General features: G+C 49.8%; 1 protein-coding gene across 2 annotated transcripts in view; it reads left to right on the top strand.

The window, feature by feature from the left end:
- Prkcd (protein kinase C, delta) overlaps positions 1 to 17,232 on the top strand; it is a 30,818-nt gene that overhangs the window by 7,259 nt on the left and 6,327 nt on the right. For both annotated transcript variants that reach the window (XM_013030783.1, XM_013030782.1), the window contains 12 exons: positions 8,549 to 8,681; positions 9,592 to 9,791; positions 11,312 to 11,372; positions 11,538 to 11,700; positions 11,792 to 11,823; positions 12,881 to 12,966; positions 13,241 to 13,370; positions 14,498 to 14,598; positions 15,461 to 15,557; positions 15,774 to 15,874; positions 16,037 to 16,210; positions 16,426 to 16,517. In XM_013030783.1, the coding sequence (XP_012886237.1) occupies positions 8,567 to 8,681; positions 9,592 to 9,791; positions 11,312 to 11,372; positions 11,538 to 11,700; positions 11,792 to 11,823; positions 12,881 to 12,966; positions 13,241 to 13,370; positions 14,498 to 14,598; positions 15,461 to 15,557; positions 15,774 to 15,874; positions 16,037 to 16,210; positions 16,426 to 16,517 (1,352 nt within the window). In that variant the 5' untranslated portion in view covers positions 8,549 to 8,566. The remainder of the gene's footprint in view (positions 1 to 8,548; positions 8,682 to 9,591; positions 9,792 to 11,311; positions 11,373 to 11,537; positions 11,701 to 11,791; positions 11,824 to 12,880; positions 12,967 to 13,240; positions 13,371 to 14,497; positions 14,599 to 15,460; positions 15,558 to 15,773; positions 15,875 to 16,036; positions 16,211 to 16,425; positions 16,518 to 17,232) is intronic.

Genomic DNA, 17,232 nt, shown 5'->3' with positions numbered 1-17,232 from the left:
TGCAGTAGGGAAGCTTGGGAGGCCCCAGGTATGGGATGGGAGGGCTGTCCCTCGAAGGTCTCTGTGTGGGTGCCAGGAGAGAGGCTTGTGGTGGCTGAGCTACTGTTTTCACAACAGCCCCGGAAGCTTTGGATCATGTCTTTGGCCATGTTGGGTAAACAGGCCTGTGGAGCAGTGAATGTCCAAGGTTGGATCAGATGTCTGCATGATGTGGGCTGCTGGACTCTGGGGAAGGAAGTTGTGTGTGTGTTTGGGGGGGGGTGTTCTTGGTGGAGGCGGGGGTGTCTTTGAGTATCAGAAGTTGAGAAAGCTTAAGACTCTCCATTTTTAAGACAGGGAAAAACTGAGAGGGACAGCTGTGAACCTGGGCTTTGCTGGTAGAGTTAGGCTGACTTGGCTGATCCAGCTGGGATCCTTCCTGCAGCAGCAGGCAGAACAGAGTACCCCACACAGAGTGGCTGACGAGTGTCTCTTCCCACTACCTAAGGAAGCCCTAAAGATTACCAGATGGGTAGTGGGTGAGTGGGGAGAGGGCCAGGTTTGGGAATGGCAGTAGTGATAAAGATGATGATGATGGCTTCTGTTGGTGTCCTGACTTATGTGCCAGGACCTGTGTATGGTGCGTGGGCAACATCAGCCCCATATTACAGATGACACAGTAAAGGCTTGGCCAAGTTCTCAGGGCAACAGATTGGAACTAGACCTATTCAACCCACTCAGGCCCAAGCTCACTAGCTCTCCCCCTCCCGCCCCCCCCCCCTGCCTCCTGGGAGGATAGCATACCATTTGGGAATGTCCTGCCTCTCCTAGCTTTCTCAAGATCTTGAAAGTGAGAAGGCATCATCTAGGCCCTGTCCATCTCTGAGAGATGGTTGAACTGCAAAACACTTAGGGGCTTTTTTGTCTTTTTTCAAACACAAAACAGTTGTTTACTATTGTGAACAGTTAGGAAACTCCTAGGCACCCTCTGTGGGAGAGAGAAGGGCTATTAGAAACTGATAGAGAAGCACTTTCCACATGTAACTACCCTTCAGCTCTCTGCATGCCACTTGGGCAGGGAAGGGGAAGGCAGCTGGTGACTTATTTCCTCTCTCTCCCTGGCTCTGTCATTTTCTGCCTAGTGAACCTGGAGCTCATGGAGACATATATGGGGTGTCCCCACCAGGAGAAGTTGTAGCATTCCTTTCCTTCCATATGCCTAACCTGTGACCGCTACCTGTGACCTCGGCCTTAGCTGTTGTTAACTTTCCCTCGGGGTTCACAAGATAGACAGGCAGAGGCTTGCCCAGAGATATACCAGACCTGCCCACTCCTTCCTTTACACACTTTGGACTCTGGACCTCCTTCAGAGGCCTATTCTCGTGTGATTTCTAGCTGCCTTTCCCATCTTTTCCCTCCCTAGCCATTGTGCTCCAGGGCATTGCTGTAGAAAAAAACTACATTTGGGTGCCAGATTTTAGTCAGGTATGTGAGGTCTTCCAGGCTCCTATAATCATCTCTGTCTGCCTTGAATGTGCCTTTACCTGTGTGAACATTATAGCTGTGGCCATATGTGTATATGTGGTTGGGTGTGGTCTTTGTTGACATGAGAGAGCTAACAAGGGAAAAGATGTTTCTGTGTGTGTGTGTGTTGTGCCACTGAGTTGTCATAATGTGTGTATGCCTGTATGTCCAACTTTGAGTGGTTCCCCGTACTCAACAGTGTTTGCATTGGTTGTAGGCCTGTGTGTGCGCACCATGTCTATGATTATTCCTGAAAAGGTTCAGATAACCCCCACCCTGACTCTTAACAGAGGTCCCCTTGTCTTCAGCAGCACTAGCTCTCCCAGGCTCCTGCCATGAAGAGGCCTTTGTTCCTCTCTCAGGGGTATCTGGAGCCTTTCCTCTGGCTGAGCCGAGGGATCCCCAACCTGAGGGCCAGTTGGGTGACTTGAAGCCTATGCCTTGTATAAGTTATGACCTCAGGAAGTCCTGTCCCACATGTGCAGGTAGGGGTAGTGTGAACCAATTGTTAGCAGCTCTCTGGTGCCTAGTCCTGCCCCTGTGATCTTTGCAGACTCTCTGGCAGGGTAGGCTATGACTTCCCTGAGGATCCCTCAGGTACTCAACTTCCCCAGAAAGTGGATTTCTCCACCCTCATCCTAGCCTGGCCCTCTCACCCCCTGTTCTCATTGCCTGAGCAAGAGCTGGTCTTACATGCTCGGTAATCACATATTTAATCACATATTTATATGGCTATTCCCCATCAATCTGTGCATTCCGTCAGTCTTGTCACTGTGATATTCACTAGCTGGGCTTAAGGCTGGGCTTAATTGTGTCACCATGTGTATATTTTCTTGGGAAGAGGACCCCAGCTTTCATTCTATTCTTAGGATAACACATTCCAATTTATTTAGGGTATGAGTGTACCACCCTGATGACCCATCTCTGATTTCTACTGGGTTCCAGGTTCCAATAGAACCTCTCTCTCTCTCTCTTTTTTTTTTTTGTTGGTCGTGGGGCTTGAACTCTGGGCCTGGGCGCTGTCCCTCAGCTCTTCAGCTCAAGGCAAGCGCTCTACCACTTGAGCTACAACGCCACTTCCAGTTTTCTGGTGGTTTATTGGAAATAGGAGTCTCACGGTCTCTCCTGCCCGGGCTGGCTTTGAACCGCGATCCTTAGATCTCAGCCTCCTGAGTAGCTAGGATTACAGGCGTGAGCCACCAGTGCCCAGCTCGAACCTCTCTCTTTTTTTACTCTCTCTTTTTACTCTCTCTTTTCCTTCCCCTCCCTCCCTCCCTCCCTTCCTTCATTTCTTCCTTCCCTCCCTCCTCCCCCCTCTCTCCCTGTCCCTCCTCATCTCTGCCTCTGTCTGTCTCTGTCTCCTCTTTCTTCCTCAATTTCTCTTATTTTGCCCAGACTGCTTTCACTTACCGTCTGCCTGCCTTAGCCTTCTGAGTGCTGGTTTCTGATGTACATCACCACATGAGGTAAAATCTGGGTTTTTTTTTGTTGTTGTTTTGAGGTGCTGAGGATCAAACCCAGGGTCTCATGCATTCCAAGAAAAGTACTTTACTACTTTAACCATGCCCCCAACCCTTGGTAGTGGAATTTTTGAGAGTCAGCTATGTAGCCAGATACCAACACAGATCGGTAGTGAAGCCCCTGGCTTCCTGGGGAGGAGAAAAATTCAGGCCTGGCCTTTCAAACTGACTGGAAATACCTATGAGGACTCAAGGATATTCTGGCCGAAGGAGCTAGTGCCATGGAAAGCTGGAAAGTAAGGCATAGAGTAGCTAGAGTGGGGCTTGAGGTAAAAACAGGTAAGGGCCAGGGTGTGGGATGCCTAGGTTGAGGTCTGGGCTTTCTCCAAGGGCAATGGGAGCTGAAGAGTTCCACTCTGTGGGTAGAATGTCATCTCCAAAGGTGGTAATGCTTGAGACTGAATGCCAGGGAAGGGGAGGAGTAATAGAGCTCTGGAAAGTCCAAGCAGACTATATGGGCAGTGGTTGGTCTGTGTGAGGTAGCAGAGCATTGAGGAGTCCCAGGCCAGCACAAGTTTTTCCTAGGGAAAAACCAATATGGGAAGCATGCCCATTCTGGGTCCTGGGGAGGGCCTCAGAAGGGGCTTGCTGCTCCTCTACATCTTTTCCTCCTGCTACTCTCATTTCTTGGGTTGTGCAACCTCTGTGGCCTTCTTGAGAAAGCCATCTGGGAGGCCAGCCTCCTAGTCAAGCTATTCCCACTTGCCTGCCCAGCCTGGCAGTTCTCCATGTCTGCTCCCTGTCCTTTCATAACTGTCAGGGCCCTCTCTGCTCCCTCTTGCTGGTCATACCACCTCTCACTCCATTTTGTCTCCTGACTAGACTTATAGATCTATTCTTCCTTCCTTTATTCTTCCCTTAAGGCCTGTGTACCAGGCTGGGCTGCCCCCCTAAGAGGGCTTCACTCTGCTTCTCTCTCTATCCAGGTGGTGTCTTCCATAGGTAGCAAGGGTTTGTTCAAAGTTAGATTGGCTGCATGAGATGGCATGAGGGCATCCTCCTGCTTCCTAGCATACTATTCAAAGGAAACTGACTGCATTCCACTAGGAACTGTGGCTGATCTCTAACTGAACCTGTTCACAGGCTCTCCCCCAGAAGCCTGACCAAGACTTATCTTGTCCATACCCAACCCTTGTTTACTCTTCTGCCCCTTAGGTATCACCTTGTGGCCTGCAAGGAAGAACTGAGTACTAAGGAGGAACTAAATAGAGATAATAAGGCTGGAGCTGAGTGATGAGGGACCTGGAAGCAGATCTTTGGCTTTAGTTTTTCCCACTGTACAATGTCAGTCCCTGAAGGTCCATCTCTTGGAGACATTTTTACCTGATGGGTTTCATTTTTAGCTTTTGAAATAATTGTGCCAAAGACATTACACATGATTTAGGAAAAAAAAAATCAGCAAGTACATTTCTGCTCCTGATGGTGGCCAGCCTTCCTTGCTGGTTCATACCATTATGTGCAGGAATCTGCAACTTCCCATCTGCCTAACAGCATACGTGAAGATCTGCTCTAGGGGCCACTCTGGGAGGTCTAATAGTACAGTCACATTTGTCATCTCGAGACTGGCCTTGTCCACTGCCCACGGCTAGCTAGGAACAGGTTTCTGTTTGCCCCAGAGGAGGTCACCTGCCTGCTCTGGCCTACCTAGTGCCATTCCACTTGCTGGTCTCCAGCAACAGTTACCCAGGTTTTGGGAACTGGAGGTTAGTTCAAGATAGTACTAGGCAGGAGAGAAGACAGCAACTCAGGAGTCAGTACTGCTTTTAATGTGCAGAAGGAGAGTCTTGGGACCCCCCTCAGAGTGGAGGGAGATGCAGGTGGGTGAATAGACTAGTCAGGTACAAGAGACCTGGCACGCTTACCCGTTTCTCTGTTTTCGTGTATGGATTTTTACATGCTGTTCCTAGCACATTGCCCCGTCTCCTTCTCTATTCCCTTCTCCCCTTTCATCTCTTCTTCCTGATATGGTGTAAAAGAACATGAGCTGCAGCATTAGACAGGCCTGGGTTCAAACCTTTCTACTAGTTATTGGCAGTGTGCCCTTGGGCAAGTAAGCCTCAATTTCCCACTTTCAGATGTTATAAGGCAAAGTATGAGCTAACATAATACAAGGCTAATCTGGTACATTGATGGCTCAGGAAAGGCCAGCCCTTTTCAGAAGTGTGAGAGCTGAGATTCACACATAGGCTGTTTGACTGAGTTTAGTATTCTCTGCCTCACAGGGTTGCTTCTGCTGCTAGGTAGATTAGCAAGATCATAGCATCTAGGAACCCCAGACAGTGAGAAAGACCTGGCTGGTCCCCATGGAGGGCTGTGTGGGGTTTAGCCTGCCATCACCCTGGACCTGCAAGTAGCAACGAGACTGGGGCTAAGCCTTCCTTGGGGACTTGTAAGTCTGGGCCTATTTGTATGGGGGCTGTAAATAGGGGCATACCTTGCTTTTGTGCTGCTGCCTCACCCCTCACCCCTTGCCTTTCCACCACTGCTCAGGTCTGCCAGATAGGTGGTTAAGCTTTGTCCAGTGTGTAGTAGGCACCAGAGGACCTCTCTCAGGGTCATACAGTGGGAGGCAGATGCCAGCTCATGTTGTCTGTCTCCATCCTGAGGTCTAAATAGTATGATTAAGGGCCAGAGGTTAGCTGCAACAGGCTAGAGTCTTTGTCCCACCTTTAGTCCTAGGCAGTTAGGGCTAGGTGATCTGACCCTAGGGTTACTAACAGCCACGAAGACCACGGATCCCCTGTGCTCATGGCACTGTGGCCTGGCTGCAGGTTTAGGGCTGAAGCCTGGCCCTGTTGTGGTTGTGGTTTTCCCTCCAGTGGCTTCTAACTACAAGCAGCTGCTATTCTGAGTGTAAGGGCTGCCTGTGGGGCAGGCGGGGCCCTGCTTCACCCTCCTAGGGCACCTCTGACCATCCTTCATGCTGCCCTGGGGAGTCACCATATAGCTCCTGCTAGCCAACCTTGGGTCAAGGGAAGCTAGGGGACCTTAGGGCCTGGGCTAGGCCATAGGAGGAGGAGGAGCATGAAGTATCTGGTGTTCCAGGATAAGCTGCTGTGTGTTCCTATAGACTTGGTTTTCTTGTCTGAGAAGTGGGAAAACCAGAACTGACTGCAGGCTGGTGGTCAGGTAGAAGGAATGCAGTGGGGAGTACGAGTATACTTTGTAGACCAAAAAGGGGTGCATAGGTGAAAGATGGGCACTGTCAGTTAAGGGGATGAGGACAAGCGGACCCTCCTGAGGCTTTTAGGTTGACATTGGTTCTAATCAACATGACAACCCTGAACTAAGGGCCTGAACTGGAAGATGGGATTACTGAGGCACAGGGAGACCAAGAGACCTCAGGTCTCACAGCCAAGGTATTCTGAATGTTGTACCCAGATAGCGTGGTCATTGTTTTGCTGCCTGGACAGCCCTAGTTCTTTTTCGTCAGAAGTACATGTCCTGCACCTCATTCCTCTTCTCTGCCCCTTGTCCTGCTCATTGTCCCAGCTGTGTCTCCAGGTTGTCCCGTTGAGAAGCATGAGGCCACGCAGTGGATGCTGAGGTCTGGCCCAGGCTGTGGCAAGTGTGCCCTGTGGGGAACTTGCTTAACATTTCTCACTGCAGTGAGCATTCATGAGGTACAGAGCTTTGGACCTTAAGGCCAAGAAAGACAGAAGGAGGAGTAAAATGCCCTTTTTAGCAGCGGGGTTGGGACACTGACCAAGATTCCTACAAATGCTGAAGGCCAGACCCAGGCCATTTGTTTTATCCTCTACTATTAACAGCTCTTGTACCTCATGCCACCCACTCTTATGGCACCACAGGCACACACACTTCTGCCTTGTCACACTCATATAGACCCATCACTCCCATACACTTCCTCAAGCCCAACAAGCTAGAGCCCATGACAGCCCATCACTAGCCCCGCCTCCTTGCTCAATGAGTGGCTGTGGGTGGCTGGTCTGACACCTAGCACTTACCCACTTCTGGTCTGAGGCTAGAACTTTTGTGGACCAGGCTCAGGTGTAAGTTTGCAAACCAACTCTTCCTTTCACTAAGTAGGAGCCAAGCCTGGATGAGAGCAGTGGGGGATCTGCCCTGCCTGATGCCTCCTCACTGATGTGTCTATAAGCCTCAGAGGACTAGCTGGGCTGGCCAGGGCTGGGCCGCATGCTGAGATCAATGTTTCCTGTGAGCTCATCTGGGCTGGAAGCTCCCAGCAGGCCTGGCTGCTGCTCTAGCTGCATGTAGAGGAGCTGGAGAGAACCATTTCAGGGCTGGAAAGCTATAGTGTGTGTGCACAGGTGTGTGGGAAGAGGATGTGTGCCTGTGTCTGCCCTGCAGGCTTTGGTCAGAGTATTGTGTGTATGCATGAACAGCAAGGAACATTCATTTGGCATCAGTTATAGGGCACCCTGGTGTGAGGGCTTGGGCCTAGAGCCAGTGTCTGTCAGAGTATAAGTGTGCATGTATGGGCTTACACATATCTGTCCTCCACAACTGACCTTTGAGGTCACCAGTAGCAATCTTCACCTTAGAGAACAGTAAAGAAGAGGTAGTGTGGAAGCTGACTTGATTACCTTCAGCATCGAAACATTTGGAGGAAAATGAGTTTGAAAAGAAAGACCCTCTTCCAAGCAAGCGGAAGTCATATGACCCCAAGAGGCTTGAATTTAGAAAGGTTAGGCACATTGATATAGGCAGAGTCTAAGTTAGTGGAATCCTGGCTTTTGGTTCTGGCTCAACCAGAGTTTCAGTTTCCCCTGAAGAATGGGTCTCTTGGATTGATGAAGTGAGGGTGTATGTTGAGCCTATTTTGTCTGCCTGTGTTTGTTATAAGCAGGTTATAACAGGGTTGTTATAACAGGGTGGCATGGACCAAGGGAGGAAAAGACCTTCCTGCCCCTCTTGATGGATAATTGCTGGTACTGCGCATGGAAGCTCAACACTCCTTTAGCAATTTGCTGCTAAAAAAGTCAATGAGTGGCTTCTCAAAGGAATGTTTTGGGGTCAGGACTCAGATGTTCTAGGGCCCAGGTTTTGGAGAGGAGTGGCTGAGGTAGATAAGACAGCCCAGTGTCTGCTGATGTTACATCCTCCTGTTTTACCAGGGATGCCATAGATCCAGACTTAAAAACATGAAGCTCACCAGTTTTTAACATGAGTACCTAAATCTCTAGTGCATGTTTTTTTGTGTCTGTGTGTGTACTGGGGCTTGAACTCAGGACCTTTCACTCTATCTTGGCTTTTGTGTTAAAGGCTGGCACTCTACCATGTAACCACCTCTACCTCTGGCTTCTTGCTGGCTAATTGTAGATAAGAGTCTCATGGATTTTCCTGCCTGGACTGGCTTCCTGAGTAGTAGCTAGGATCACAGGCATGAGCCACCAACATCCTGCTATAAGTCTAGCATATTTTTATACATTATATGGGACAAATCCAATGATGAGAGAGAGCCCCCAGGGATAGGGTAGTACCTCTGTGCCTCCCAGGGTGGCTGGACTTCTCCTGTTCTGCTATCTGACTTCACTTGTACACAGCCCTGCTGCAGCCTCACCATGGCACCATTCCTGCGTATCTCCTTCAACTCCTATGAGCTGGGCTCTGTGCAGATTGAGGACGAGGCAAGCCAGCCCTTCTGTGCTGTGAAGATGAAAGAGGCACTCAGCACAGGTAGGGCTGGAGGCTGGGCCCTGGAGAGAGGTGTGGGGTTTGGCAAGAGGGCCTGGGGGGAGCCTTGCCTACTTCTCTAGGATCCTTTTAGAGATCCTTTTTCTTCCTTGTCCTTCACTCCCTGCCCTGTCCACCTCTAAGCCCACCCTACAGAGCCTCAGATGTTGGCTAAATTGAGCCCCTCCCCAGTTTCTGGTTTTATTGGTTGTTTCACACCTGGGCACTGAAGTCATTGCTGTGCTGCAGAACTAGTTTAGTCCTGTCCTCATGGGGTTCATGGTTAGGCAGGGGAACTGGACAGGTTACTAGTAATGAGTCTTGTCAGGAAGCCCAGGGAGGTCACTGGGCCAGACTAGGGTCAGGGAAACTTCCTGGAGGGAGTGCACCTGCCCTCACTCCCTTCTGTTCACTCCTGGCCAGTCCCTGCTCACTCCTTAGGTAGCAGGTGAGTTGTCCCTCCAGAAAGCCTTTTTTGACTCTTAGGCTGATTCAGGCCACTGGATAGGACATAGGATAGAAGATGGGTTTAGAACCCCTGACCTTTCCCTCTTTAGTCTCATTACAACTGAGACTTAGAAGTTATTTGAGAGATAAACTGGTTTGTCTTTCTGGGTTCCAGGAGGACTCTTTGTGTTCTTTGCCTTTACTACTGTGGCTAGTAAAGGGCAGCCTTTACCATGTATTCACTAAGTGAATGCATAAGGGAAAGAGAAAGGGTCACAGGAGAGGGAACAGGAGGAACAAAGGCCTATAATGAGAGCTGCCAGGATACCCTACCAGCACAGGCAGTTCAGTATTCTGAGAGACCCTCAGGAGCATGCAGACCCATGGGTCAGGAGAAGCAGGCAGATGATACTAGACTGAAGGCTAGAAAGGCAAGCCTGACCTGGCCTGCCTGGCCCCATTGCAGAGCGAGGGAAAACACTGGTACAGAAGAAGCCAACCATGTATCCTGAGTGGAAGTCGACGTTTGATGCCCACATCTATGAAGGCCGTGTCATCCAGATTGTGCTGATGCGGGCAGCTGAGGACCCAGTTTCTGAGGTGACCGTGGGTGTGTCGGTGCTGGCTGAGCGCTGCAAGAAGAACAACGGCAAGGCCGAGTTCTGGGTGAGAGGCTCGTGAGCCAGGGTCGTGCGTGTGCAAGGGGTTGTGTGTATGGGCTTTTCAAGAGAGAACAGATGCAAGGGGCCCACTGTAACTCTGTGACCGATGCATTCTGGGCTCCAGTCCTGGCTTCGTGATTTACCAGCTCCTCTGAGCCTCTGTCATTACTTCTGTACAAGGAGAAAATACTGCAAATCCTCACCTCAGATGAAATAAGCACCCGAGATCAAGGGCTCATTGGAAAAGTTGACACATACTACGTGCTAAAAGCAAGCCTTCCTTATTTGGGGGACTATTTTTTTCCCTGTTAATTTTGAAAAGGCAGTACATGTATATAGCCAAAAAAAAAAAAAAGAAAAGTTTTTTTTAACTGTTTATCTCAACACCAGGCAACCGGCCCCCCTTTTCAGAAGTACCCATTGTTTCCCTTCTATTTGGAATCTTGGAGGCTATTCCAGGCCTAGGCAGGTGGAGAGAACAATACCATGGTCATTTTACACTATTTTATTTTTTTCTGCTGGTACTGGGTTTGAAGTTATGATACTCTCCCTTGGATTTTTTTCACCTGAGTCTGGTGCTCTCCCATTTGAGCCACAAGTCCATTTCTGGCTTCTTGTTGGTTAATTGGAGATAAGATTCTCACAGACTTTCCTAACTTGGCTGACTTCAAATCTTACACCTCAGATCTCAGATCCTGAATAGCTAGGATTATTGGCATGAGCCACCTGCTCCCAGCCAACATCACATACTTTAGGAGCAAGAAGATGGAACGTTCTGAATCTGGGACTGCACACGCCAGTACCCACATGCAGCTGTGATGACCACAGGAAAGCAATATTAGAATCCCCCCTGGTTTACATATGAGCTCTTACAACTAAGATGTCTACACTGGAAAAGGCCTTGCAATCATCAGAAGCTCTGGCCAGCCTCCAGTGTGAGGGGTGAAGGGGTTAAGATGGGAGAGAGGTTGACATGGAGTTGCTCTGAGTCTTGGCCAGACCAGAGTACAGGTCTGGTTTTGGGCTCAGTTTCTACTCCCACAGGAGAAGATAACTATCCTTAAGTATGGGTCCTGGGGTTGGTGAGGGAATAGAGGATATGGTCCAGCCCTCTCAACTGTGTAGTCTATGTAAGCCCTCAAGGAAACTACCAGAGGATACCGCCATGAGTGTGTTAGGCCCAGTGTCTCTATGTATGCACGTGCACGTGGGGGTAGGGGCACTATTCTGAGCTCCTTACTATGAGGTAGCAGAGGGTAAAGTAGGGAGTTTCCCTCTCTGACTGTTCTTAGGCCATGTGGCCTGGCCGGGTGTGGGCTAGATCCTTTCACTTCCCCAAATGTAATAATACCTAAGGTACAGGTGGGGCGGGGCTTGGGCGGGGCCTTGCCCACACTGGGCAGTCAGGTGTCTAGCCAAGCTTTAGAGGCCCCCTTGACCTCAGGAGTCAGTCATGGGGGCAGGTTCTGAGTCCTCTTCATATTCACTGACTTGTCATCATCCCTCCACTTTCCACCCCTACAGCTGGACCTGCAGCCCCAAGCCAAGGTGCTGATGTCTGTGCAGTACTTCCTGGAGGACGGGGGTAAGGTGCCCACCTGGATGGGGACAGGCCTATCTGATGGATCAGAGAACTGAGCCTGCACCGAGGTCTAGGATAGTAGCCCTTCTCAGGGCCATTCTAGGATGAATTGCTGGGGGCTGCCCCTTCTGAACACTGGAACTGACTTTCCCATACCATGGTTCCTAGATTGCAAACAGTCTATGCGTAGTGAGGAAGAGGCCAAGTTTCCTACCATGAACCGCCGTGGAGCCATCAAGCAGGCCAAAATCCACTATATTAAGAACCATGAGTTTATCGCTACCTTCTTTGGGCAGCCCACCTTCTGTTCTGTGTGCAAAGAGTTTGTCTGGTAAGACCAGCTATGTTTGCTGGGGGTGATACAGGGAAGAGAAGGCCAATCTGGCACCTCTCACTCATGCTTCTGGGAATTTGCCTTTTAGGGGCCTCAACAAACAAGGCTACAAGTGCAGGCGTAAGTATCTCCAAAGCTGCGTTTTTGCATGCGTGTGCTTCTATGGCCAGTGCTTGTGTCCCCTGGTCAGGATGGTATATCTAGATAGAAGCTCTGTGTATCTGTGTGCATGCAGCTGCTTCCGTGGGGGTGGAGGGGTATGGTAGCCCCTGTCAGTGAGTGCCAGGACTGGCTTGCTGCAGTTCACCAAAGCCAGTTCATTTTTGTGCTTCTCTTCCCAGCTCTGCATGCAGGTTGTCAGGTTAGTAGCCTAAAATAGCTGTGGTAGAGTATCTGCACAGAAACCAGCCCCAGAGGTGATGTGAAACCTTTACCATCACTCCCCTAGCTGCATGGGGAGGAGATGGGTGTTTATGCACTGGGTGAGCCTGCCCTTTCCCTTGGTGGCACATGCAGCAGGCTCTGCAGGCTGATGTTCTGAGCATAGCTGCTCTACCACTTCCTAGCTATGGGGCCTTAGGCAAGTTCCTACGTCTTTCTGTGCTTTAATTTCCTCCTTATCTATAAACTAGGGATAATAGATTCATTGTGAAGATTCAGTGGTGTAAAATATTTAAAGCTATAAATGCATGTGGTAAGCACTCAATGTTAGAAGTCTGTTATGATTACACATGTTTTGTATATGATTACACATGCTTTGTATGTAAGTATATTATATATGTTCAGGTGTTTGTTTTGGGCTATGGATGTGTACTACATGTGTAGAAAACTTAGGAGCTGTCCTGGGACATAGAAGAGGGAAATAAGGGCCATCTTGCCCCCCAATTGGAATGCCTCCCTCATTTCTGCCCACCTCCTACTCACTAGGACTCCAATAGGCTTCCCTAATTGCCCCACCCCCTGCTCTCTTGGCCCCTCCTGTGAGAGCTGGGGTGGTGGGGGAGGGGGAGAGGGAAGAATCAAGTCCTGGGCAAGGCTGATGTGGAGTGAGGGTGTGGGTGGTGAAGGAGAAGACTGGCTTTGTGTAGAGGGCTGGACTGGGCCAGTGGTGCCAGCTCACAGGCTCTGCCCTTCCCAATGCCACCCCCTCCTGCTCCTGGGTCTTTGCCTCTTCAAGAATGCAACGCTGCCATCCACAAGAAATGCATTGACAAGATCATCGGCCGGTGCACCGGCACGGCGGCCAACAGCCGGGACACCATTGTGAGCTAGGCCCAGGGCAGGGCCTGGGGGGTCCGGGGGCTTGGCTGGGTGGGAGGAATCTGCTCCCTCATTCCCTCCCTGTGGGTTTACTCTCACTTCTCTTTTCCTTCATCTTTCTTTGATTTCATCCTAGGCACCTTAGGCCTCCATATTTTTTAAGTCTTGGTGGAGTCCTCTTGGGCATGTTGCAATTTGTGGGATGCGGGGAGAGTTGTGGTTGAGGAAAGAGCTGGGGCTTGCATGTGATCTTTGACTTGATACCTCTTTCTTCCAGTTCCAGAAAGAACGCTTCAACATTGACATGCCGCACCGGTTCAAGGTTTACAACTACATGAGCCCTACCTTCTGTGACCACTGTGGCAGCTTGCTGTGGGGGCTGGTGAAGCAGGGGCTAAAGTGTGAAGGTGTGTATTATCTAGCTCCTGGACTGTCCACCTGAGCTCTATAAGCCCCAGAACTCTCTTGTTGTCTTCAGCGCCCATCCCCCCCACCCCTACCCTTAGCTTACTCTAGCCTGAATCTCATCTGACTATACCTCATTCCTGGATGTCATGTGGATGGGCCTCAATGACTGCTCCACATTGTCCTGACTGACTCTCATTTGTCTGCTGTGTGTCCCTTCTCTGTACTATGTACTTCAGTGTCAAGTGAAGTACATAGTGGGCAGAACCACTTAACTAGGGCTTGTCATGTACTAGCTGGCACTCAGCATATGCTGCTTCTGTCTTGCCTTTATCCCATGTTTCACTTACAAAGAAACTAGAAACCCTGAACAAAAGCCACTTGTCTCGTGTGTCCAATCTTTAGAGTGTTTATAATTGTTCCATATCTTCTGACTACTTTTTTGCCAGTCCTGGGGCTTGAACTCTGGGCCTGGACCCTGTCCTTGGGTTTCTGAGCTTCTTTGTGCTCAAGGCTAGTGCTCTACCACTTGAGCCATAGTACCACTTCTGGCTTTTTCTGGAATTTATTGGAATAAGAGTCTCACAGACTTTCTTGCCCCAGCTGGCTTTGAACCGCAATCCTCAGATCTCAGTCTCCTGAGTAGCTAGGATTGTAGCTGTGAGCCCTGGCGCCCAGCTCTGACTGCTTTTTAAATCTTTTTTCTTTGTTTCCTTTATATATTATTTTTTGTTGTTTTTGTGCCAGTACTGGGGCTTGAACTCAACGCCTGGGCACTGTCCCTGAACTTTTTTGCTTAAGGCTGGCACTCTACTGCTTCAGCCACAGCTCCACTTCCAGATTTTTGCTGTCTTATTAGATGTGTAAGAGTTGCACCGACTTTCCTGCCAGGCTTGTTCCAAACCTTAATCTTAAGATCTCAGTCTCTCCTGAGTAGCTAGGATTATAGGCATGAGCCATTGGTGCCTGACTTTTGTTGTCTTTAATCATAAATGGTGTGAAATGCTAATGGTGGCTTCAGGTTTTTTCCCCCTAATGACAGGAAACCCAGAAGCCCCCACCAAAGTCCTCCTTTCTTCCATTCCCCCGACCCTGCCCTGAGTTGAACCCTGCTTCTCCTTTATACCAGACTGTGGCATGAATGTACACCACAAATGCCGAGAGAAGGTGGCCAACCTCTGTGGCATCAACCAGAAGCTCTTGGCTGAGGCCTTGAATCAAGTCTCCCAGGTGAGCAGGTGCTATGGAATCCTGGACACCGGGTAGGGGGTCAAAAGGGTATACAGAGCACACAGTACTTCCTACTGGTTCCTACTGGGGAGCCCTATTGGGAAGAACATATACACAGACCCTGCTTTTGGAAGATCTGATTGGACAATCCTTTAGGCAACAGAGGGAGGGGAGTTTGTTCTCATATGAATCATTCAAGCATGAAGGATACTTCAAAGTAAGGTTTTCTGTATATGTGCATGTGCCCACATGCATAGTTCTAGGAATGTTACAGAACTTTAAGGTAAAATTTGAGAGTCAAGTCAGCAGCAATGGCATACACCCATAATTTCAGTTACTTGGGAGGCAGAGCAAGAAGATCATGAGTTTAAAGTTAACTCAGGGAACTAACAGTGAGACCCTATGTCAAGATCCATACAAACAAAAAGGCTGAGGGCTTGGCTCAAATAGTAGAACTGTTTGCTTCACATACTAGAGACACTGAGTTCAATCCCTACTACACCAAAAATAAAATGGGAACAGTGCTCAGACCTAGAGTTCAGCCCCATGACCGACAAAAAAATAAAATAAAAATCTATATTCACTCAGAAATGAAGGACACAAAAATTTAACGAGTAAATTTTTAGGAAGATGGGGATCAGTTTACAAGACTTGTTTGTAGTTCATGCCCTTCAGACTACAGAAGCTTCCCTGTGCATTGGAAATGGCTGGGGATGCATACATACCTGGGGGACCTGAGCTCTGCTCCTGTTGTCCCCATTGGTATTGAAGGGAGAGTTAGAATTGAGAGGTCCTTTCTCAGGTCTGGGAGTTCTTCAATGGTCTGACCATCGGTCTGCTCCTTTCATTATTCCTTCCCTAGAGATCTTCCCGAAAGCTGGATTCAGGGTTGCCAGAGCCTGTTGGAATATATCAGGGTTTCCAGAAGAAGCCAGGACTCTCTGAGGAAGATACCCCAGGTGAAATTGGGTATAATATGCCCATTAAAGCTCCCAGTTCCTACCAGGCCACAGGAAAGGGCCTGGCCTCCTTCTCACTATCGCGTGAGTTTGGAAAAAGGTGGGCAGTGAGCCTTTTTCCTCTCCCAAGATCCCTTATCCCAACGCAGCCTTGGACCTTATGGGGAGGGATCCATGCCGACTGAGGCCTTAGTCGTGACACCATCTCTCTGGCAGACAACAATGGGACCTATGGCAAGATCTGGGAGGGCAGCACCAAGTGTAGCATCGAGAACTTCACCTTCCACAAGGTCCTGGGCAAAGGCAGCTTTGGCAAGGTGAGAGGCTGTGTGTGCCCTGAGCTGGAGGGACCAGGGCTCAGATCCTGGGGTCACCTGCTTCCCACCATACTCTGGCTTTTTCCTGGTTGGATGGTAGAGGCTGGGCATCTGTGGATGGGACGGGGACCTTTGTCCAGTAACCCCACTACTCCTCCTCAGGTGCTCCTTGCAGAGCTGAAGGGCAAAGGACAGTACTATGCTATCAAGTATCTCAAGAAGGATGTGGTACTGATCGATGACGATGTGGAGTGCACCATGGTGGAGAAGCGGGTGCTGGCACTCGCCTGGGAGAATCCCTTTCTCACGCATCTCATCTGCACCTTCCAGACTAAGGTCTCTGGCCTCCCACAGCTATAGCAATACATGCCACAACCCTGTCTTCCTACCTGAGCAGAGCCATGTCTTCCCCACCCACACCTCCCAGTGCAGAGCTGTCCTCCTAAGCCCAAAGCCTTTCCCCTCTGCTTCCTGTTGGGCCTTGATAGCTCCCAGCAAGGGAGCCTCCTGCCTTAACTCCCTGCCTTTGCTCACCACTCTGCCCCATCCAGGATCACCTGTTCTTTGTGATGGAGTTCCTCAACGGGGGGGACCTGATGTACCACATCCAGGACAAAGGCCGCTTCGACCTCTACCGTGCCACGTACGTGAGGGCTCTGTGTGGGGAGGGTCATTGGCTCAGAGCGGTGATACAATGCCAGTCTGCTCTACATTCCTTCTTCCCTCTTCTGGAAAAGCCAAGCTAGGCTAGAGCTGGAACTGGGGAGACTTGGGTAGCCTGTCCTGTCCATGCTGTGTAAAAAGCTATGGGTCATGAGTGAGCTGTCATAGAGGGGACAGAGCAGACATGCTGGCTCCTGTCCCCTCCTAGGGCCTCAGCTAAAGCAGCCTCATAAATAGTGGTCCTGCCTGTGATGGCTGACAGTGTTATCAGACACTTTGTATTCATATGCAGTTTTATAGAATGGGAACTTCTTTGTACAGCCATTTAAAGATAATAAAAAAAAATTTAAGCACAAAAAAATAGTGGTCCTGGGCTGGGAAGGTGGCTCAGTGGTAGAGCGCTTGCCTTGCATGCCTGAGGCCCTGGGTTCGACTCCTCAGCACCACATAGGCAAAAAGAAAAAAGCCGAAAGTGGCACTGTGGCTCAAGTGGTAGAGCACTAGCCTTGAGCTGAAGAGCTGAGGGACGGCGCCCAGGCCCAGAGTTCAGGCCCCACGACCGGACCCAAAACAAAACAAAACAAAAATAATGGTCCTTGGGCTGGGAAGTTGGCTCAGTGGTAGAGCGCTTGCCTTGCATGTCTGAGGCCCTGGGTTCGATTCCTCAGCACCACATAAGCAAAAAGAAAAAAGCC

Source organism: Dipodomys ordii, unplaced genomic scaffold (assembly GCF_000151885.1).
Source record: "Dipodomys ordii isolate 6190 unplaced genomic scaffold, Dord_2.0 Scaffold132, whole genome shotgun sequence".
Classification (NCBI taxonomy): domain Eukaryota; kingdom Metazoa; phylum Chordata; class Mammalia; order Rodentia; family Heteromyidae; genus Dipodomys; species Dipodomys ordii.
This window is presented reverse-complemented; position numbering and strand designations above follow the sequence as displayed.